This window comes from Lithobates pipiens, unplaced genomic scaffold (assembly GCF_037356315.1).
Source record: "Lithobates pipiens isolate NorthernLeopardFrog02 unplaced genomic scaffold, aLitPip1_a1.2 Scaffold_37, whole genome shotgun sequence".
NCBI classification, from domain to species: domain Eukaryota; kingdom Metazoa; phylum Chordata; class Amphibia; order Anura; family Ranidae; genus Lithobates; species Lithobates pipiens.
The window spans coordinates 23,255,873-23,280,102 of record NW_027507825.1 but is presented as its reverse complement, the minus strand read 5'-3'; the positions used below and the strand labels follow the sequence as shown (position 1 = coordinate 23,280,102).

Genomic DNA, 24,230 nt, shown 5'->3' with positions numbered 1-24,230 from the left:
ATCTGTTATGCCGCGTACACACGTTCTGACTTTTTCAACGGACTATCCATCGACCGGAATCCGTCTGACAATTTGATCGTGTGTGAATGAAGGAAATATTTGTATAGCGCACAACGCGAACTGAATCGCCTCAAGGCGCTGCGAAGAGCTTAGTTGTCCATCAACTAGAAGAGGAAGGTCTTGAGTTTTTTCCTAAAGACCTGGTGGTTTTCTTCCAGGCGGATGTTGGTTGGTAGAGCATTCCATAGCCGAGGTCCTTGGACAGCGAATCTCCGGTCCTCCTTCGATTTGTACCGGGCTTTGGGAACGAGGAGGAGGTTTTTGTTAGATGATCGAAGACAGCGGTTTGGTGTGTAATGATTTATTTTCTCAATTGGGTATTGAGGAGCATCTTTATGCACACATTTGTGGGTGAGGCAGAGGGTCTTGAATGTGATCCGATTCTTTACGGTTAGCCAATGTAGGTTCTTCAGGGAAGGGGAAATTGATTCCCAGGTTTTTTTTCCCTTTATCCGCCGTGTTTTGGATAAGTATTAGTCGCGCAAGTTGATATTGGGGTAATCCTATGTAAAGAGCGTTTACGTGGTCAAGTCGTGAATTAATGACTGTTCCAACTACCACTGCTTTGTCATTCTTTGAGATAAAAGGGATGAGTCTACGTAGCAGGCGTAGCAGATGGTGAGCACCACTGACTACTGTGTGAGCTCCAGCGGACTTTTCTTTCCCAAAAGTCCGACGGACCTAGAAATAAAACCTGTTTCAAATCTTTCCGACGGACTCGAGTCCGGTCGAAAAAAAATCCGGTCGTCTGTGTGCTAGTCCGATGGACTAAAACCGACGCTAGGGCAGCTATTGGCTACTGGCTATGAACTTCCTTATTCTAGTCCGGTCGCAAGTCATCACGTTCAAATCCGTCGGACTTTTGAAGTGATCGTGTGTGGGCAAGTTCGTTCGTTTGGAAGTCCGGCGGACCTCTGCTGCAAAGTCCGTCGGATAGTCCGCCGGACCAAGTCCATAGAAAAGTCAGATCATGTGTACGCGGCATTAAGCCCCATTTTTGCTACATGGGTGTGTTGACGCAATGCATAAAAAAAAAAAACACATGCAGTGCAGGTGAGGTCTTAAGCCCCATACACACTATTTAGATTTTCTGCTGATTTTTGTTCCCTTCAGATTTACCAAAACCATATAATATGAGGTCAAACCTTAGGAGTTTCAATTTGTATGCAACCAGGCTGGCCCTTGCACTACATGGTTTTGGTAAATCTGAAGACAAAAATCAGCAGAACATCTGATAGTGTGTATGGGGCTTAAGGCCCCATTCATACCTGAGCGTTTTGTAGCTTGAAGCCTGAAGCTACAAAACTGTGGTGGGGAAAAAATCTATTATTCTAAGTGGAGATGGTTCACGAACGCCTGAAGCTCAAACAAGTTCTGCACCCTTTTTTGTCGCTCAAATCGGGCAGATTTGGGCGTTTTTCTTCTTTTTACATTGGTGACCTTTTGCCCTGCACAAAATCGCGGCAAAATGCGGTAAAAACGCCACGAAATCACGGTAAAAACGCTGCAAAATCGCTGTAAAATCGCGCGATTTTCTGCCTGAAAACGCTATATTCAGGTGTGAATGGGGCCTCAGACCTCACCTGCACTGCATATGTTTTTTTTATGCATTGCGTCAACACACCCATGTAGCAAAAATGAGGGTTTTCACCATGTGAGATCAGTGTGTTGTTGCCACATCCCTATTTGTCCATCAAGAAAAAAAGATTGTTGGGACTTTATAGGCAGCAATCACACAAATTAATTTGAAAAATGTAATTTATTAAATATTCATAAAATCATTCGATCATACAATGACCGATGGTTAAAAGGACATTTTTCCTGGCATCAGTGAGAGTAAACCTTCCCCTATCTTGTATATTAGGGGGGAAGAATAGTGCCCGGTCTTTGGTGTCAGTAAAAGAAATAGTGCCTCATTGTTGATGCCAGTGGCAGGAATTATGCCCCATTGTTCGTGTCAGTGGGCAGAACAGCACCATCTTTCAATGGGATGAATCATGCCCCAAGGGCTGGACAAAGGCAAGCAAAGGGCCACAATTTGGAGACCACTGCCTTATACAAAACCTCTCAGCTTTAGAGAGGGGGATAGTATCCCATCATTTGGTGTCAGGAGGACTAGTGGTCCCACTGGTTATGTCAGTGGCTGGAATCATGCCCCATTGTTGGTGTCAGTGGGCAGAATAGCATGATCTTTCAATGGGATGAATAGCGCCCCAAGGGCTGGTTAAAGGCAAGCAAAGGGCCACATACAGCCCACAGGCAACAGTTAAGAGACCACTGCCTTATAGGATACCTCTCAGCATTGAAAGAAAACCTTGGTAACTTGAAGATGAGAAATTTAGCATGTTACAGCGAAATGTAGGCATGACTATATTGTGCTAAATTTTGAGCTTGGCTTAAGGAGGCAAAATTAAAGTGGTTGTAAACTCTCCCCCACAACTTTATCCCATGTAAATCTGCATAAAAAATCATAATGAATGCTGCTTGTAGATATCTCCTTACTTGCTTAGTATTGTAATCCGTTTTGTTCTTTAGAATGACGTCACTGAGCATGCCCAGGTCTCCCCTGATTTACGGCACACTCTGTGTACTTGTCTATCCATTATCAGGACTTCCTACGGCACACAACACTGAAATCCCAGGAGACTGAGAGCTTCCTCCTACACCCCCATGTGACCATGTGACATCACATGCAGTGTAAACCAGGGCATGGGACAGCATTACTGCAGTATTGTCAGCTGAAGCTGATAAGACGGAAACAGGCAAACACTAGATAATCGGCACAAGTAAATACTATGAAATAAAACAAGTCAGCTATGAACAGGGAAGCAGGGTTGCTATAGAAATGTTGGATTGAGAAGGAGGCTTGGTTAACAGTACAGGAAGTGCTCAATGTAAGGGCGGAAATACACTCCACTGTGGACTCAGAAAACAATACTTAAAGTGGGGTACCCCCTAAAAAAAAAAAAAAGTAAAAGTCAGCAGCTACAAATACTGCAGCTGCTGGCTTTTAATAATCGGACACTTACCTGCCCCAGGGTCCAGCGATGCGGGGGAACGAAGCCCCCCCTCGCTCCCCGCTCCGCTCGCGGCGCCGTCATGCATACTGTGGGCACCCGGCTGTGGCTTCACAGCCGGGCACCCACTGCGCATGCGCGAGCGGCGCAGGGCGCCGTGATATGCCGTACAGTCACCTGGGACACATGACAGGTCCCAGGTGAATGTGCGGCGTGAGGGGAAGTGATGTCACCAGCCCGGGCAATGAGGAAGGCAGATTACGAGGGACCCCCTAGCAACCGGTATTTAGAGGTGAGTAAAAAAATTTGCCAATTATTTTTTATTTTATTTTTTTACGAATTTTAAGCAGTTTTAATTTTTTGGTGGCAACACCACTTTAAGATGGCGCTGCCTAACCCCTGGAAACAAGTTTTTTAAAGTTTCTTTAAATGGTAAGTAATAAGCGATTTGGGCTGGATTACAGTGGCTATAGTCTGATAATGACTTATTATAATGGACTAAATGAAAAGAAGCATCAGAGTTGGAGAGTTTATTTCCTCTTTAATAAAGATGCAAACCAAATGCTAAATCAGTCCTTTCCCTTAAATAATCTGGTGATCCTGTTGTAAAGGGTATATGGTAGGGCAGTATATTTTAAGATGGCTACAGATTGGTAGATCTTCTAAGCAACTACAGTACTGTAGACGTCTTGTCTTGAAACTGATGAACAAGGGCCGTTGCTTAAAATTTTCCTCTTGAACAACAGTATGTTTGGTGAATGTAGGATTGCTCAGTTATATAATGGGAAAGGCTGACAGGCAAAAATTGGAATTTATAACTCCCAAAACACTGGTAGGTTAGTTGTAAGTTCTGAGTGAACTAACTCTTCACTTTTAAATGTATGGAAAAAATTCTGCCCGGAGAGCAAAGTCCGTGTGAGAACCTTTTCAGTGGGTTTGCTTACTCCTTATATGCTGCTGTGTTCTTTGGATAGTAGTTTTAAATCAAGAGATGACTAATGCCGTGTACATATGACTGGACTTTTCGACAAACTTGGTCCGGCGGACTGGAATCCGTCAAACAATTTGATCGTGTGTGGGCTCCAGCGGACTTTTTCTTCCCAAAAGTCCAGCGGATCTAGAAATAAAACTTGCTTCAAATCTTTCCGACGGGCTCGAGTCCGGTCGAAAAATCCGGTCGTCTGTGTGCTAGTCCGACAGACTAAAACCGACGCTAGGGCAGCTATTGGCTACTGGCTATGAACTTCCTTATTCTACATCATCACGTTCAAATCCGTCGGACTTTTGGAGTGATCGTGTGTGGCCAAGTCCGTTCCTTTGAAAGTCAGGCGGACCTCAGCTGCAAAGTCCGTCGGATTGTCCGCCAGGACCAAGTCCGTCGGGAAAGTCCGGTCATGTGTACACGGCATAAAAGATGAATTTGTGTATTTTTACCAGTAAGCCAAGCTGTTTATAGACTACATCTTTATGCTTTCTCCTCATAGTACCAGCATTAGGTGACTGGTGCCGTCAGCTGCCATTGGCATGTCAAAGGTTGCCTTCATTATGACAACAGTGATTGTTGCGGTTTTGTCAGTTTAAACACTATTTGTAGCAGGTGGACTAACAGGTGGATCCTTTTCTGACCAAAGCATTTGTGAAACGATCTACTGGCTTCTTTAAGCATCTGAAACTTGATGTCAGGTTTACATTTTTTTTTTTTTTATAAGTGGATGGGCTTGTCAACAATATTCTGTATTTGTTGGGACCCAAACTTGATGAAGCGCAACAAAATTTTGAGATCATTCAGAATTCATTGCAGGTCCTTTCGATGCAGTTTACTTGCATTCATCTGCTTTTGCATCCGTTAGGCTTGGCGAGAAGAGCCGTTCTAAAGCAAAGAAAAGCCCAGCGACAATGGCCCTTATACTTGCTATGCTCTAGGTCAGGGGTCTCCGAACTATGGCCCTCCAGTTGTTCAGGAACTACAATTCCCGTCATGCCTAGCCATGTCAGAGTTTTACAATGCCTCATGGGACGTGTAGTTCTGCAACAGCTGGAGGGCCATAGTTTGGATATCCCTGCACTAGGTGATATGTCAGTTTCAAGAGTAACTTATATTTTTAAACCATTCAGGTTTAACAAACTAGAAACCATAAGCTCCACAAAGCAACATAACTGGTCGAAATAAATCTAGCAATAACTGTAAAACTGTCACAGAAGAAGGGCTATTAGTAAGGCCTTTCAAGTTTCTGAGACAAGAAAGTGATAATCAGAAAAGAGAAATTGGATGAAGGAACAGGTCAGAGCAGAGGACAGGTTCAACAGTTGACAGTTTATGTAGATCCAATTTTATAGAGAGTGGACACGGACAGAGCTTGCTGTGCTCTTTGGGCGTCCGGGAGTAAACGGACACTGCTGTCCGTTTACACTTGGCTGCCTCCAATCTGTTATGCCCAAACGGATGAGGACTTGGTCCTCCACCATTTTATTTTTTTTTCTAAACGGGCCTGATTGGACTTATGCCACGTACACACGATCAGAATTCTCGTCAGAAAAAGCTCTTATAGTTTTCCCGACGGAATTTGGCTCAAGCTGTCGCCCACACACGGTCACACCAATTATAACGTGGTGACGTACAACACATACGACGCAACTAGAAAAAGGAAGTTCAATAGCCAGTAGCCAATAGCTTCTGTCTCGTGGTTGAATCTGAGCATGCGTGATTTTTGGCGTGTCGGAAATTGCATACACACGATCGGAATTACCGATAGAAAGATTTTCCGTCGGAAAAATTGAGAACATGCTATCAATTTTTGGCTGGCGGGAATTCCGACAGCTAAATTCCGATGGAGCGTACACACGGTCGCATTTTCCGATGAAAAGCTCTCATCTGTCTTTCTGGCCGGAAATTCCGATCGTGTGTACGCGGCATAAGAGGTAGGTGGCTGTAAATAGACACAGATCCATTTTACACCAGCATGTCCATAGGAATGTATAGACCTTCTGATCAGGTCTGCCTGAAAAACTGTCAGGTGGACCTGATCGGATCACCTATGTGAAAGGTCCCTAAGGTTTAGTTGAGGGGCCATGGTTGGCGAATCCTTTAGTCAAGATGAGCCCCTTTTAGCAAAAAAGTATGTAGGCAAAGGACACATCAATGCTATGTTTACAAAAAAATTTTTTATTTAACCTACAAGTACTTTTATTTTATCACCCTTTTCCTTCATGCCGGCATCTCAAAATGCTATTAGAATATATGATATTGAGGTTGGATGAAATATTTAGTATAAGATTACACTTTTGATTTCTTAAGTTGAGGGTCTGGGCTTCAAACTTAGATATAGACAGTTGTTAGTTTTGTGAGTGGACATCTGTGATCAATTCACGTTTATAAAATCAGATGAACGCATTGGTCATGTCATGCATCACCGAACTCATGGGTCTTTTGTCTGATGCCAAGTTCTCTGCACCTGTGTTCCCAGCCTGTTCCACCTGCTTCCATCATTATAAGCCCTTGTACACACGATCAGAGATTCCGACAACCAGATCCGTCGGATTTTGTCCAAAACTGTTGCTTACACACGGTCGGATGAAGTTGGCGGAAAATCTGATCGTTCAGAACGTGATGGCGTTATTTAGTTTCAACGGGACTACGTTCAGGCTAGTAGCCAATAGCTTTGATGTAGGAATTTGATCTGAGCATGCGTGTCACTTTGTCCGATCGGAATTCTCTACACATGATCGGAGTATGTCCGATCGGAGCAGTTTGTCAGAAAATATTTCCGGCAAGTTGGAAAATTTAGTCCGACGGATATTCAGACGGAAACAGTCCGATGTAGATCCGACAAAACGCTCCGATCGGACACATTCCGTTGGAATATCCGATCGTGTGTACAAGAGCTAAGACGATCCTGCTCTGGCTTCATTTTCTTTAAAACATTTAAATGATCTGAACTGTAACAGGAGGGTTCCTGCAGCACTGGGAAGATATAGACACATGGCTGTTTTAGTTGAGAAGCAAAATCATTAGTAGTGAAATTTTGCTGCTAAAATTCCTGAACGATATAAGAGGGATTAAGTTTGACTGCACCTCCCCATAACTTAACCATGTCATTTTATATTGAAGAGTCATTTATTCTCATTTTTTCTTTTTTTTTTTTTTTTCTTCCCTTTTTTCAAAGCTCAATAATTTTTATCTTCTCTTTTCAGAATGCCCAGTTTTCAGCTTTAATTTTCGACAAGCTCCAAGTGCCTGACTATCTGCAGAAAAGCAGGAATGAAGGGGAGAGCCGGTGTGACGTCTGCGCCACTCACCTGAATCAGCTCAAGCAGGAAGCCGTGCAGATGATCCAAACCATCAATCGGGCTGGATGCCTGCCAGATCTTCTGGATCGGCCCCAAAGTTCAGTGCCCGTGGCCACTGTCCTTCCCAGGCTTTCACCCCAGAATGTGGTGACCGTGTCCTCGCAGAAGGAATTCCTGATGATTGCAGGGCAGGTGGGTAGACAGTCTGGAAAATCCACGAATATTTTATCGGGAACAGAGAGAAAGAAAGGACTTGGATGGCCCCAAGGGCAGGGGAGTTTCCCGAGTTCCAGTGTGCAAGTGACGGTAGGCCCCAGTGGCCTTGGTGGGGCTTTGAGTTCAGTGACCATACAGGCTCAGCAATACCTAGAGGGAATGTGGAGCATATCACGGGTCAATAGTTTCCTTCCATCTTCATGCCATGTAAGTATTCCCAATTTACCTGTATGTGGTTTTGTCTGTAATATAATCATAAAGTTTCAGCAAATTTTTGTTTGATTGTGAGGCAAGTTTATTAAAACCTAAGCCTCCTATAGGCTCAGACTGTGCTTTAAGGCCAACTGATAGCTGGATATTGTATTATCAGGGTAAGCTTTTATCCATTAATAAAAACGAAGTTCTAGTATCTCCTCAAACTCCTGTATTTTTTTTTTCCCCCTATACAGTCCATAGGATTGCAGCTTTTGTTTAAAATTAGGATTTATCAGATCTGTAACTTGTTTGATCGTGGATAGCTAAATCTGTTTTGGCTAATCTGCAGCCTTCGTTGGGTTGACCTACAACATGGTCTGCATGTGTCATGTCACTCTAAACCTAGTCAAAGACCGGTGGCTCTCCAGTAGATTTTTGTGGGAGATGAGAAGTATGACAATTGACACTGTCTTGATGCTTTCCCTTAACTTTTTTAAATTTTATTTGAATAAATATAGCACTACAGGGATTTTCCCCCATTTGCAATGTGCAAAAAAAAAGAATGGCTCCTAAAGAGAAATGTATGGGCTGCTATTGCTGATCTCAGCAAGTTTCCTGCTTCTCAACCTAAATCTCTGACTTCTATACTGACCCGGAACATATCTGCAGATCCAGAGTTCTGACTTGCTTGCTGCATGCTTTTTTCAGGTTAGTGAATATAAGTACTGAAGCATGACAGTCAGGCAGCAAGCATTTTTCAAGGTGTTTAACGATGAAGGGCCAGCAATTCCTCTAAAGCAGGGGTCTCAAACTAGCGGCCCTCCAGCTGTTGCAAAACTACAAGTCCCATCATGCCTCTGCCTGATGGAGTCATGACTAAGGGAGGTGCCTATTTCGTGAGGCTCCCCAAAACAACACATATCCCCCTTATTGTAAATAACTTATTATTGACCAGACTACACATTCTCTTTTTGGAGTCGAATGGCTATAGCAGCCATCTTTTTATTACCAACATATGAAAAAATACAAAAATCTTAGAAAAACATAACTTAATGCATATAAATACATTTTACAACAAACATTATAAACCAAATATATATCTCTGTATTACACATTCCTGATCTAGAGGTCTTTGAAGGTAAATTATCATTTCCAACCAACTAGTTGTATCGGTACACCCATGAACAGGCCCCCCGCCGCGTATTACGAAAGCTCGGGGACAAAAACCAGCAACTTCCTTCCAGATACAACCTTCTGCACCATCTTTACCATTTAAGGGAATGGACACCCATAGCTCCATATGAGCCCAACTCTCCTAGACCTCCATTATTTTTAGCACCACCTTCAAAGACCCCATAGACCTACTGCTGCTATGACGATAAACAACACAACCATCCTGGCATACTCACCACCGTCAGTAAACCACCCAACGAAAAGAACGCCCCGAGACCATATCTACCCAAACCCATAAACCGTAAAATAGGGAGGGAGGGTGGGAAAAGCTCCTGCTTCCTGTTAATATGGCGCTGACTGGTTCCCTTGCGCGCAAGCTCCGCCCACCTCCACTATGCTCGCTGCCCACTGCCTGCCTACTGCCCATCTCCCATTCAGCCTCCGCCTCATGTCCACCCCCCCTCGTCATGCCGGCCCTCCCCCTAGTGCCTGTGCCGTTTCTTGCTTTTAACTGTCAGCCTTGCAATGGCTCATGGGACTTGTAGTTTTGCAACAGCTGGAGGGCCACAAGTTTGAGACCGCTGCTCTAAAGGAAAGCTTTCCTTTAATCTTTGATAGAGATCTTCAAGCAGAGTTGCATCACACCTGAGGCCTTCTCATCATTGTTCATTCTTTCCAACCCCAATTTATCACTTATAATGGGGAAAGCACGATAGGCAATTTTTCTTGTGATCAGCCATAACTAATGCGCCACATTGGATTGTATGGATCTGAATCTGCTGTTTATGGCAGGTATTCATATAAATTGCTCATGAGATACACGATTCGTGTGCTACTGACCATTTACTTCCCACCCCAAAAAAGAAGGGCCTTGTAGGATAGAATTTATAAAAAGCGGAAAAATCTAATATAAATCTTTAAAAAGTAAGAAATCCATATCGTAATGAAAGTTTTCTTTCTGTTTTTATTATTCCTATCATGCAGTTACTTAGGTATTCTTCATATAGCTATAAATCTTTAAATGATGTTGGAACAAGGGATACCAGAGGTTTAATATCTTAATTGGATGAGCTGATCGTGCCATTCCGTGAAGGGGAAGGCACGGAATTAAATTTAATAAGATAATATCCTTGACACTTCTTTCCTTCCCTAGTTTACAAGGCAAGGAGTGATGAAGTAACCCACAGCAACCAAAGTTTCTTTCAATCATCTTACTGTAGAAAACTGGGATATATTTTTCGAAAGTTCCAATACTAACCTTTGGTTATATTTTGCTGAAACTTTTCGGAAGCAAGAGGAGAAGTTGTGCTTGTTACATTCTCTTAGCCCTTGTACACACAGTCGGACATTCTGACAACCAAATCTGTTGGATTTTGTCCGAAACTGTTGCATACACACAGTCAAAGTTGTCGGAAAATACGATTGTACGTAACGTGATGACGTTATTTCGTTACGACGGGACTATGTTTGGGCTAGTAGCCAATAGCTTTGGTCTAGGAATTTGATCTGAGCATGCGTGGCACTTTGTCCGTCGGAGTAGGCTACACATGATCAGAGTATGGAAAACTTGGTCCGTTGGCTACTCCGACGGAAACAGTCCGATGGAGACCACACACAGTCGGATTATCCGACATAACGGTCCGATAGGACACATTCCGTCTGAATCTCTGACCGTGTTTACAAGGGCTTACAGTGCCTATATTCTCAAGAAAGTTTCCGTGAAATGGATGTAGAGTTCAGGATTAAGTGTCTGGTTTTAACAATATATAGAAATGTTTGCCGGTTTGAAATGGGTCATGTCTGTGCCCTGTGATTGCTCTAATATTTGGGGTCTAATGGGTCACTGTGGTCTTTGCATAAAACTGGCAAACTTCTACAACATTTATAGTACATAGCAACCCTGAAACTAACCCTCACACATGAAATTAAGTTAATCCTGTATAAGCTCTGGGATACAATTTGACAGTGCCGGGGACTGACCTGCCAAGCATCAGCGCTGCCACATGTGGTAAGGGGTAGTGAGCCACATGCTCCCCACACCCAGAAGTACCAGGTATTGCTTGCTCCTGACTGGGGGGGTTAGGGGGGGGGGTTGTCAGAGAAAAATTGCCAATATGTCTGTGTGCAGCTGGTGAGGTCTCCATTATAGCTGATTGATTGTCCTGCTTGGACAAAGCACAGGTTTGCTTCAACTGTAAAATAAACTGTAACTGAAACCTTATTGGGCTTTAGAAGTATTATCACCCAAATGCAGCATTTTTTTTTAGCAAAAAACCTGTTGAAAATGATGTTGCGGTCTAAACAAAAGCTATTTAAGAAGACACTGTCATCTTGCTCATACAATCAAAGTGGCAGTGTCTCCCAAAGGCCCTCTGACCCCCTTTATATTCACTGTCCCTGCATATTACCACTCCTTCCTCCATTGCAGCTGGCCCTGAAATCAGCTGTGTCGGCAATATGGGGAAGTGATGATATCACTTCCTCGATCACGTGCAGGGCCGGACTTGCCATTGGGCTTGACTGGGCTCAAGCCCATGTGCCCCGCCCAATAGGGGGCCCCGCCAAGATACATGGTCAAGTGTACTCGTCTCGGCTCCGCTCACAATCACACCCAGTCTGCTCTATGATGGACATCACACAGGGACTGGGCGTGACTGTGAGGCAAGCCGAGTACACTCGGCCGGCTACTCTTGGCTTTGCTCGGGACTGCGAGAGGACCCGAGAGCCACTGTAACGACATATTCGGCAACCCATTGCAGTTTGTTACGGAAGTGACGTTCCATTGCCGCCATCTTGCTACACCCCACACTCGTCCACAGTAGGGATACACCAATGCCGCGTACACACGGTCGGAGAATCCATCGGAATGCGTCTTATCAGACCGTGTCGTCAGATAATCCGACTGTGTGTGGTATGCATCGGACTGATTCCGTCCGAATCTCCGTCGGACCCAATTTTCCAACATTTTTCCCGACCAACTGGGCCGGTCGGACCTAATCCGATCATGTGTAGGGAATTTTGATCGGACCAAGTGCCACGCATGCTCAGATCAAATTCCTACATCAAAGCTATTGTCTACTAGCCTGAATGTACTCCCATCGTAACGAAATTACGTCACCGCGTTCTTGGCAACCGCTAAATCAGACAACTTGGCCCGACCGTGTGTATGCAACAGTTTCGGACACAATCCGTCTGACGGACAAAATCCGACGGATTTGGTTGTCAAAATCTCCGACCGTGTCTACGTGGGCTAAGAAGGGGTAAAGCGGACATGATACACCCACCGGAGTTTTGCATTTTCTACGTATTGGTAACATTGAAGTTAGTATATAGTGAAATACAGTACTTAAAACTCCGTCTGACTACTTAGATGTTGAATTTTAAAAGCAGCAAACTTCTGTCAGATTAGCAAACCTGTGAGATGAGCAGGGTTGCTGCTGCTTTTAAAATTCAAGATCTAAGTAGTCAGATGGAGTTCTAAGTCCTGTATTTCACTATATAAACTGACTTTACTGTTATAAATACGCGTAAAATGCAAAACTCCGGTGGGTGTAACAACCCGTCTGCTTTACCCCTTCTTAGTGTATCCTTACTGTGGACGAGTGTGGGGTGTAGCAAGATGGCGGCGACGGAACGTCGCTTCCGTAGCAAACGGCGATGGGCCACCAAATATGTTGTTACACCGCCGAGAGGACCCGAGAGGAGCCGATAGATGCTGAGGACTCTGTATCTCGGCGGCGCCATTTTTAAACTTCAAGGCTGAAAATGACACTGGGGGAAGGCTGCAAATGACAAGGCTGCAGATGGACACTGATAAGGCTGAATTGATGGGCATTTAAATGTAAGCTTTTTCCCTTAAAATTCCCTCCTAAACTTGGGGTGCATGTTATACGCCTGCGCCTGTTATAAGCCGATAAATGCGGTAATGTATAGAAGGTAGGGCCCGAAAGTGACTCAAGCCCAGGGGCCCCCACCACCTTAAGTCCTGCCCTGGTCACGTGACAGAGCTCAGAACCGATGACTGAGTGCTAGGCCTGAGAAGTAACACCTGCCCACCTACATGCTGGAAATACTGGGCTGTGTCACCGGATGGACTTTGCAGAAACCGTCAAAAAATTGAATAGGGATTAGGATATTCAAAATTGGTCAATTTCCAAAAGCAGACACCCAGAATAACTTGTTGTCCCTAAACAGTCACTACACAAAGAATCCTGATCTTTAACCACCTTCAGACCGGACCATTTTGCTGGTAAATGACCAGAGGTCTTTTTACACTTTGGCACTGCGCTGCTTTAACTGGTAATTGCGCGGTCATGCAATGTTGTACCCAAACAAAATTTGCGTCCTTTTCTTCCCACAAATAGAGCTTTCTTTTGATGGTATTTGATTGCCTCTGCGATTTTTATTTTTTGCGATATAAACGTAAAAAGACCGCAAATTTTGAAAAAAAAATGATATTTTCTACTTTTTGTTATTAGAAAAATCCAATAAATTCAATTTTAGTCAGACATTTAGGCCAAAATGTATTCAGCCACATGTCTTCGGTAAAAAAAAAGTCAATAATTGTATATTTATTGGTTTGCGCAAAAGTTGTCACATCTACAAACTAAGGTACGTTTTCTGGAATTTACGCAGCTTTTAGTTTACGACTGCCTATCTCATTTCTTGAGGTGCTAAAATGGCAGGGCAGTACAAAACCCCCCCAAATGACCCCATTTTGGAAAGTAGACCCCCTAAGGAAATTGATAAGAGGCATGTTGAGCCCATTGAATATTTTATTTTTTTGCCTCAAGCGATTGAATAATGACAAAAAAAAATTTTTTTTTTTTTTTACACAAAGTTGTCACTAAATGATATATTGCTCACACATGCTATGGGCGTATGTGAAATGACACGCCAAAATAAATTCTGCTGCTTCTCCTGAGTACGGGGATACCACATATGTGGGACTTTTTGGGAGCCTAGCCGCGTACGGGGCCCCGAAAACCAAGCACCGCATTCAGGCTTTCTAAGGGCGTAAATTTTTGAGTTCACTTCTCACTACCTATTACAGTTTTGAAGGCCATAAAATGCCAAGATGGCACAAAACCCCCACAAATGACCCCATTTTAGAAAGTAGACACCCAAAGCTATTTGCTGAGAGGCATGTTGAGTTCATGGAATATTTTATATTTTGCCACAAGTTGCGGGAAAATTACAAACTTTTTTTTTTTATTTTTTTTTTTTTCACAAAGTTGTCACTAAATGATATATTGCTCATGCATGCCATGGGCATATGTGAAATGACACCCCAAAATATATTCTGCTGCTTCTCCTGAGTACGGGGATACCACATATGTGGGACTTTTTGGGAGCCTAGCCGCGTACGGGGCCCCGAAAACCAAGAACCGCCTTCAGGTTTTCTAAGGGCGTAAATTTTTGAGTTCACTTCTCACTACCTATTACAGTTTTGAAGGCCATAAAATGCCAAGATGGCACAAAACCCCCACAAATGACCCCATTTTAGAAAGTAGACACCCCAAGCTATTTGCTGAGAGGCATGTTGAGTCCATGGAATATTTTATATTTTGCCACAAGTTGCGGGAAAATTACAAACTTTTTTTTTTTTTTTTTTCACAAAGTTGTCACTAAATGATATATTGCTCACGCATGCCATGGGCATATGTGAAATGACACCCCAAAATAAATTCTGCTGCTTCTCCTGAGTACGGGGATACCACATATGTGGGACTTTTTGGGAGCCTAGCCGCGTACGGGGCCCCGAAAACCAAGCACCGCCTTCAGGCTTTCTAAGGGCGTTACAGTTTTGAAGGCCATAAAATGCCAAGATGGCACAAACCCCCCCCAAATGACCCCATTTTGGAAAGTAGACACCCCTAAATTTAGGGGTACACTAGTGAGACTAGGTAATAAATGGCGGGTGCCCTGAAACTATAAAAAAATAACTAACCAACCAGCGTCACCTGTAAAAGTTATATGGTGATCACTGGTGAAAGGGTTAACTAGGGGGCAATCAGGGGGCTTTATGCGGTAGTATATGGGGGTCCCTGGCGCTATAAAAAGCTGCGGCGAACCTAAATACCTACCTGCCTAACTAGCGTCACCTGTGACACTAATACAGCGATCAGAAAAACGATCGCTTATTAGGCTGGGTTCACACTGGAGCGATGCGGGAACGCCACGAATGCGCGGCGGGTTCCCGCATCGCATGCCTCCCGGCGGCAGTTCACACTGCCCTATGCGAACTGCTGGGAGTGTCAGTGAAATGTTACTGACACCCCCAGATCAGTTCGCATATCGCAGTGCGATCTGCAAACTCGGATCGCATGGTGTGAACACCCATGCGATCCGATTCTGCTGCGGGCCAAAAAAAGGGTCCCGTGCGAATTTGCGGCGGGTGTGGCGGGTGCGGCGAATGGCTGAACTCGAATCGCACAGAAATCGGATGTGATTTGCACTGCAGTGCGGTGCGAATCACATCCGTTCTCATAAACCGCTGCAATGTGAACCCAGCCTTAGTGACACTGGCGACGGGGGGTGATCACGGGGTTAAACCTTTATTGGGGGGGTTAGGGGGGTACCTTAGAACTAAAGGGGGCTAACCCTAACTGCCCTAACAGTTATTAGTCACAAATGACACCCGCCGGGTGATCAGGGGGTTAAACCTTTATTAGGTAATAAATGGCGGGTGCCCTGAAACTATAAAAAAATAACTAACCAACCAGCGTCACCTGTAACAGTTATATGGTGATCACTGGTGAAAGGGTTAACTAGGGGGCAATCAGGGGGCTTTATGCGGTAGTATATGGGGGTCCCTGGCGCTATAAAAAGCTGCGGCGAACCTAAATACCTACCTGCCTAACTAGCGTCACCTGTGACACTAATACGGCGATCAGAAAAATGATCGCTTATTAGGCTGGGTTCACACTGGAGCGATGCGGAAACGCCGCGAATCCGCGGCGGGTTCCCGCATCGCATGCCTCCCGGCGGCAGTTCACACTGCCCTATGCGAACTGCTGGGAGTGTCAGTGAAATGTTACTGACACCCCCAGATCAGTTCGCATATCGCAGTGCGATCTGCAAACTCGGATCGCATGGTGTGAACACCCATGCGATCCGATTCTGCTGCGGGCCAAAAAAAGGGTCCCGTGCGAATTTGCGGCGGGTGCGGCGGGTGTGGCGGGTGCGGCGGGTGCGGCGAATGGCTGAACTCGAATCGCACAGAGATCGGATGTGATTTGCACTGCAGTGCGGTGCGAATCACATTCGTTCTCATAAACCGCTGCAATGTGAACCCAGCCTTAGTGACACTGGCGACGGGGGGTGATCACGGGGTTAAACCTTTATTGGGGGGGTTAGGGGGGTACATTAGAACTAAAGGGGGCTAACCCTAACTGCCCTAACAGTTATTACAGTCACAAATGACACCAATGCAAAAAAAAAAAAAAAAAAATGACATTGGTGTCACTGTGACTGGGGGGCAGGGGTAATTGGGGGGGTGATCGGGGGGGTGTGAGTGTGCCTGGCATGTTCTACTGTGTGTGTAGAGTGTTGGTGCAACTCACCGATCCGCTCTCCTCCGTGTCGGAACGAAAAATACCGACACGGAGGAGAGAATACATCACTTCCTCTCCTGTGTTTACATTACAGGAGAGGAAGTGATGTCACGGGGGATTTCTATTCGTCGGGAGCGATCGCGAGGGGGTGGCCATGAATGAATGGCCGCCCCCTCGTCCCGGATCGCTCCCGGACGAAAACCGACCGCCGCAGGCACCGGGCCCCCGACCCGCGGGAGGCAAGGGACGTACATGTAAGCCCTTATGCCTGCCCGTGCCATTCTGCCGACGTACATCGGCGGCGTGCGGCGGTCCGCAACTGGTTAAATCCTTATAAAATATATGATTATTGGAGCCATTAGACTGGGCCTATACTTCATTGTCAATTGAGATTTAAATTGAGCTTGGTGGTGGTCAATGGCACAGCTATAGGGTTGTGCAGGGCTGTCTTTAATATTGATTGGACCCTGGGCAAAAATTTTCTTAGGGCCCCCCTCCCCCCATGCAATTTCGCTCTCTACTCTTCTCTGAGACAATAAATAGCAGCTAGACTTAGAATCAGTTTACTGTATCAGATCAGGCAGCGATTGCAATTGGTTGCCTGAGGTTACAGCATATCATTACTGCTTACTGACTGGTTGCTAGAGGTTACAGCACTCCTTAAGGCTCACTGATTAGTTGCTAGAGGTTACAGCACATGGTTTCTGCTTGTTGATTGGCTGCTAGAGATTACTGTACAGTAATACTGCTCACTGGTTGCTATAGGTTACAGCACATCTTATCCTCACTGTAGGGGGGCATGATATACATATGAATGCTGCCCTTATTTACATATCAATGCAGTTGTCCTCAGCTATTTACATATGCATGTCACTGCTATTTACATATGAATGTCGGTTATTTACATGTAAACACAGGGTCTGCAGGTGAGTCATCTGTACACAACAATAGGGCAGAGCTGGGCAGCATTAGTAGCAGCACTTCACACTGAGATATCAGGACACATCACAGGACTAAAACTTCAAGGAACAAGGGAATGTAAACTAGGATAGTTGGCAAGTATGAGGCAGTTGCTTTGGGCCCCACAACAATGACAGGGCCCATGGCAGCTGCCCCTTTTGCCCTGCCTTAAAGACGGCCTTGGGGTTGTGGCTGTGAGGGTGTTCAGCTCCTCACTATGGCATCTGTCCATCTATCTGTTTTTTGTCATTAGTAAATGCTATGTCTCTATATAGAAAAGGGCTATATTGAAGGCATTTGACAGAAAACCCTAGTGAGCAAATGCAGTCTATTTATTGAAAAGAATTTACTGCACAAGCGACGGAATCTACTAACTCGTGAATAAGGCTGTATATATTTCCTGCTTTTCCCATTTATGTAGAGTATTGATTGCATTTCACTGCGGCTGGTGTAATGGATTTATAATTAGAGGGTGGTCACCATAAACAATAGTAAGATTATTAGCCATGTAAATAAAAACCTAAGGATTTAGGATGAGGTAATTCAGCCGGGTTATTGAGAATCAATGTGTGAAGTCAGCCGGCATTATAACTGCCTTTGGCAGATTCCTATTTACATTCCTGAATGGAATGGAAAAGCATTATTGATTACATAGATATAGATTATCCTAAATTGTATGTGAGGAGCTTTGGCAGCTGTCTTAAAGGTTTTGATGATTTTCGTACAGTATTGATTTTTCTCACAGTAGTTTGGCTTATGCATATATAGATCATATTGTCCAATTCAATTTAATATTAAAAAAATATTACCATATGCTACAACTGAAAAAAAACAAAACATTTTATCTGTAATATTTTCATGTCAAAGGATAAGCCTAGACCAGGGTTCTCGAAAGGGCTTGTTTACAGTCCTTCAGGCTTTAGGGTGGGGGGACTGTGGCCAGTGTTAGTAGAAAATGTCCCAGCATCAGTGGGAGTAAACACTGCCCCATCATGGTTTTAACTGAAGGAATAGTGCTCCATTGTGGATTTTAGCAGGAGGAATAGTGCCCCATGGTTGGTATTAGTGCGAGGAATAGTGCCCCATTGTAGGTGTCAGTGGAAGAAATGGTGCCCTATCATTGGTCCTAGCAGGAGGAATAGTGCCCCATCATTGGTTCTAGGAGGAGGAATCGTGCCCCATTGATAGTGTCAGTGGGAGGAATTAGAGACACATTAATGGTCTCAGTTGGAGGAATAGTGTCCCAAGGGCTGAACAGAGGTAAGCAAAGGGCCACACTTGCCTCCAGGCCACAGTTTGGAGACCACTGGCCTAAACTAAGCTGGGTTTAATTGGTTTTGGATGGATGTTGGTGTTTTGTTTCACCTGTCTAATTTAATAAGCAGAGGAATCCTATAGATCAGTGATGGCGAACCTTGGCACCCCAGATGTTTTGGAACTACATTTCCCATGATGCTTATACACTGTGCAGTGTAGTTGAGCATCATGGGAAATGTAGTTCCAAAACATCTGGGGTGCCAAGGTTCGCCATCACTGCTATAGATCAATTTATATAATCTGACCAATCACTTTTCAATGCAGGCCAAAGAGCATAGTCAGGTGTGCAGGTAAAATTGGCTTCTCCTATGTTGAAGGTTGTAGTGATCAGAAAGTTTTTTACTGCTCAAATTCCCTGAGAAGTGGCAGCCAGTTGTGTCTTCAGGTAAACAATTATCATCTAACTGAAAGTAGCCAGATCTGGCAACTGCTATCTTATTCCTATGGAGAATGTAAGTGAAGGGGTCAGAACAACGACTCCCCCTACCTCCTTCTTTTCTCAAGGCTTTACTGATACAAGGAAGCCTAAAAACAGCCTTGCTCTCTTCGTAATAATACATAGTGCTCTGGGAATCCTTTGTCATTTGCGTCGCCTCTGTTCATGATTTTATTGTAAAACAAATATGTTAAGTAAATAGAAAAACAAATAGAAAAATATCAATTGCAAAACTTTAAAAGAGTAATACATTTAACCTCAATAATATAGTTTCCTTTTAAACGTATCATAATGTGGAAAAATCTTTCTGCTATACAGTAAGTCTGCCTTACCGTATCAGTAGAGTCTTTTAGTTCATTCTAAGAAGGGCACAGGGCTATATTTTGCTAAACCTTTCTGTGAAAATGTTCTTTACTTTGGCTCGAGGTTTAGCACTTCATATATCACACTTGTTTTAACCAGAAGTTATAATAGCAAAACCTTAATTCCTTTTGACAAACCTAAGCCCAGGCCATTGTATGCTACAGACAAAGTTTCACACCTCTAGCTGTGCTGGATTTTCCTTTAAATCCCCTCTAGGCACAAACCTTTGGTCGACCTTTTAAAGGTGTCTGGGGTATCCATCAAGCGCGTGACCTTGGATTTCAGTGATTTGAGCGGATGTCAAATCTGGAAACTGGACCAGATCTAAACTGAACATTTCTACCATGCCAGTTCCTCTAATTGCTAGCTGCCCTTAGGCACCTGGCTGTCTTTTTTGTTTTCTTGGATAATCTATGTCTAATCCTTGGCCTATGTCAGATTTAATACATACGTGAATTCTAAAGTAATTCTATTTTGTTTTGTTTTTTAACCCTTTTTTTTCCTTCTTGGTTGCCCTAAATGTCACTATGATCCAATGTGTTCCCAGGTACTGCTCAACTTTCCAGTGCCATTTGTGTGATACTACTTGGGCCATTGCTGAAGCCATAATCCAGGGACTGATTTACAGGGTTATCAGGAGTGAACTCTGTTTCCTAGACAGAAAGTGGCTTAAAAAAGCTGCAGAAGATCAGCAGTACTGAGGTGCAAAAAGGTATTAAGGGAGTTAAAATAGTATCATGTTCTTCATCTTTGTTCCCAACAGTTTGCCTAGTGCTTTGCAAAATAAAGGGAGGCAGCACAGTTATAATACATTACAAGACAAGAGGATTAGGAGGGCCTTTCTAGTGAAACCTTGCAATCTAAAAGGGAAGGGCAAGTGAAACAAAAGGTAATAACTGTGTGGCGATGAGTTGTTTGAGAATTAAAATTCCAGTTGTTGGGTAAAGGCGGAACAGGCTTCCCTAAAGAGATGAGTTTTCAGAGATTGCCTTAAGGCATACATGGTAGAAGATAGCCAGAGAGATTAGGGTAGGGCGTTACAGAGGATGGGAGAGGCTCTGGACGCATCCTAGATGCAAGGAAGGGAGGAGATGACGAGGGAGCTAGAGAGTAGGAGGTGTTGGGAAGAGCAAAGAGGACATTTTGGATTATATTATGGCATCGAGTTAGTGATGTAGCTTGGGGGCAGAGTAGTTGGTGGCTTTGTATGTTGGTTTTGAATTTTTTAAGTTGGAAGACAGTAGAAGGATTGGCAGAGAGGGGGCCAAACTCTAAGTGGTACATAAGGTGGATAATTCTGGCAATGGTATTCGTGATAAACGGAAGGGGGCCTGTGTAAAGGTAGAGGCGGAAGTGACGTTAGCACGGGAATTCTAAGTGACTCTCCTGTGAGGCGATTTCTCAGGACGAGGACTACAACTGAGTGTTGTATTACCTCAGCAAGTTTATTTACAGTTGTGAACAGCTGATGTTGATTCAACTGAAGGATCTTTTGTTGCTTTCTAGCAGTACCCTACAATGAAATACGAGCTATAATACAAGTGGAGACGCACATTACCCCAGATACAGTGCGGTTCCTGACACACACAGTGGTGTAAATAAAGAGTATCATTCTACGTGCTCCTCATATGCTCCTTTTGTATATGGTGGTGCCAGCTTCTCTTGTCAACAGATCGTTTTTTTCATTTTATTTTAACTTTTGTTGGGGGCTCTTCTGTCGGAGGTATTTTTTTGACACTTGCTATGCTGATTGGAGCGATACCATTGGATCTTCATATGAAAGTTTATCTCATGATCATTAGTAGTGGATTAGATTGATTCACCGGATTCTATGCTGCTGGAGAAATTTTACTGGATCCGCTCTTCCTGTATATGTAATTAAGCCTATTTGACCATTTGAGATTTCAGTGGTCCACCAGACTTGGTAAGAGTACCTTATTTAGATGGTAGAAGGATCTGTCACTTTGAATTGCAGTTTATCAACAGAAGATTCCTCTTTTCACGTGGTGGCTACATCTCTTTTTTTCTGCCTTTTAACAGATTATACAATATATGGACTCATTTTGCACTCCGCTATTGATTTTATTTTCATGTTTGTCGGAGGTGATTTGCTCCTTTTTAGGTGTTCAGCTGGAAATTTATTGTCCATTGTTTGTGCGTGTGCGCTGATTTTTTTACATTTCCTAATATCTGTGTAAAGGTAGGCCAATAAGGAGGGAGTTGCACTGAGAATTAAAATTCCACTTGTTGGGTAAAGGCGGGACAGATTTCTGTAAAGAGATGAGTTTTCAGAGATCGCCTTAATGTATACGTGGTAGGAGATTGCCAGACAGATTAGGGTAGGGCGTTCCAGAGGATGGGAGAGGCTTTTGTAGACATCCTAGATGCAAGCATGGGAGGAGATGATGAGGGAGCTAGAGAGTAGGATGTGTTGGGAAGACCAAAGTGGACAGTTTGGATGATATTATGGCACAGAGTTGTGAGTGGCTTTGTATGTTAGTTTTTAATTTTATAAGTTGGAAAATTGGAGGACCATAGAGGGATTGGCAGAGAGGGGTGGCAAACTTTGAGCGGTCCATAAGGTGGATGAGTCTGGCAATGGCATTCATAATAGATTGATAGCGGGCTAGCCTGTGTTAAGGTAGGCCAATAAGAAGGGAGTTGCACTAGTTGAGTTGAGCGATAACCAGTCAGTGAATCTATTACCTTGGTGGTGATGTTGATTAAGAAAGGGCGTACTTTGGAAATTTTACCTAACTTAAATGGATGTTAGATTTTTTTATTATAACACGGTTCTTTTGCAACTTTGTCTTCCATTTAGAATTGAGATCTTCTTTAATGAATTGCCAAATCAAGATGACAGAGCGTTACCCTTAATAGTCAGTGTTGGAAGCCCTGCCAACAAATCTAAAGTGATGTCTTAGACTACGGTAATCTCAGGCTCAGCTGGAAACTGAACATCCCCAGCTATAGCAATGTCAACATAACACTGTAGAGATATCACTCATTCTACCGGTCTGGCCAGGTACACTACTGGTCGCTTACTTGGTTGGCGGGGGTTATACCTGTCCTAAACTTGGGGTGGGGCCTTCCATAATTATTTGACTCAATCAGCAGAACCATTTTTGATATTTTCTTTCTTCTCTTTGTGGCTCAGAAGGCAGAGATGTCTGAGGCCGCTCACAGGAACCTGAAGTAATTAACTCCCATCCATTAGTGAAGATTAAAAGCCTCAGTCTCTCTTTATTTTTTCCTTCAAAATCATTTTTCCTTTTTCCTTGAGAGTCAACCACAGCCGCACATAATAGTACATAAATAATTTATGACCAGACTTTAAAATTGAAATCTGGAGCACAGGACGCAGCTATGCAAACTGTTATTTTAAGCAATTCAGTCAGATAACAGAAATCACTTTTATAGAGAAACGGAACTAAAAGAAGAAGAAAAAAAAAAACAGATAAAAATCAATTATCCGGATTGCCTGTTCATTGTACATTCCTTCAGATCACACATCGGGGGGAGAGGGACGCTTCCACCCTGTGTGTGTCCTGACCTTGTACTTGTCAGTCTGCGCTGAGATGGCAGCTGTCAGGTACAAAGTCTGGGAGGCCTAATTGTTATTAAAGGCACACAGCGCTAAAGATTTGAGCAAATGTGCAGCGGTCTAGCCCAACTCTTTTTGGTATGTGCACTGTGTGAATAAGGGCCCTATGACGCCTCATTATTTTTACATCTACTACCTGACCAGGACTTCTGGAAGGGAACATGCACTAAAGCCCGAGGCAGTGATGTGTTTTGTGTTTGAGGGTGGCAGGCTGTTTTCCCTTCAATATCTTCATGTTTCTGTAGAATTCCAAGGCAGGCATTTTCAATTCAGTGCTGCCAAACTCTAGGGACAGTACTGGTTTTAGAAAAATTAGAAAGCCTAGAAATTTTGTCCCTGCTTTTCCAACTTTTTGGAGTCCTTTAACAAAGCTCTTCCATTGCAGTGTGTTGCCACGTGCATGTCAACAAGCAGCATTTCATACAGTATCTTGCCCTAAAGGGCAACATCACTTTAATGAAGTTGTCCTTCAAATACCCTATCCCCCCACCCCCTAGCTTCCAGCTGTCCCCCATTTGGAGGGACTGTATTGTTTTGGAACTAAATTGCTCCCTCCTAATTTTCATCCCTGGCTGTCCCTGTTTTTAGTCTGATGCATAGATTGCTATTAAATAAAATGCTATTAAACCTCTGAAACCGTATAATTATTATTATTATTATTCAGGATTTATATAGCGCCAGCAATTTACGCAGCGCTTTACAATATAAAAAGGAGACAATACCATTACAATACAATACAAGAGGATTAAGTGAGCAATGCTCAGAAAAGCTTACAATCTAATAGGGTGGGGCAGGTGGTACAAAAGGTAATAACTGTCGGGAATGAGCTGGTGGAAGTGGTAGGAGATTAGTTTGAGACGTGATTGGCTTCCCTGAATAGATGAGTAGGGGATAGCCGGACCAGTAGAGGTAGCGAGTTCCAGAGGATGGGAGAGGCTCTGGAGAAATCCTGGGGATGAGCATGGGAGGAGGAGACTTGAGAGTAGGAGGTCTTGAGAAGAGAGGAGGGGACGATTTGGGTGATATTTGGAGACAAGATTGGTGAT

The 24,230-nt window shown here is 43.8% G+C and overlaps 1 protein-coding gene across 1 annotated transcript in view; it reads left to right on the top strand.

Annotated features, from left to right (window-relative positions):
• Positions 1-7,268: 7,268 nt before the first annotated feature.
• Positions 7,269-24,230, top strand: part of KIF26A (kinesin family member 26A) — a gene marked incomplete at its 5' end in the record, with an annotated part of 150,061 nt that continues 133,099 nt past the window's right edge. The window contains one exon of the mRNA XM_077466822.1: positions 7,269-7,787. Coding sequence (XP_077322948.1) covers positions 7,269-7,787 — 519 coding nt within the window. The remainder of the gene's footprint in view (positions 7,788-24,230) is intronic.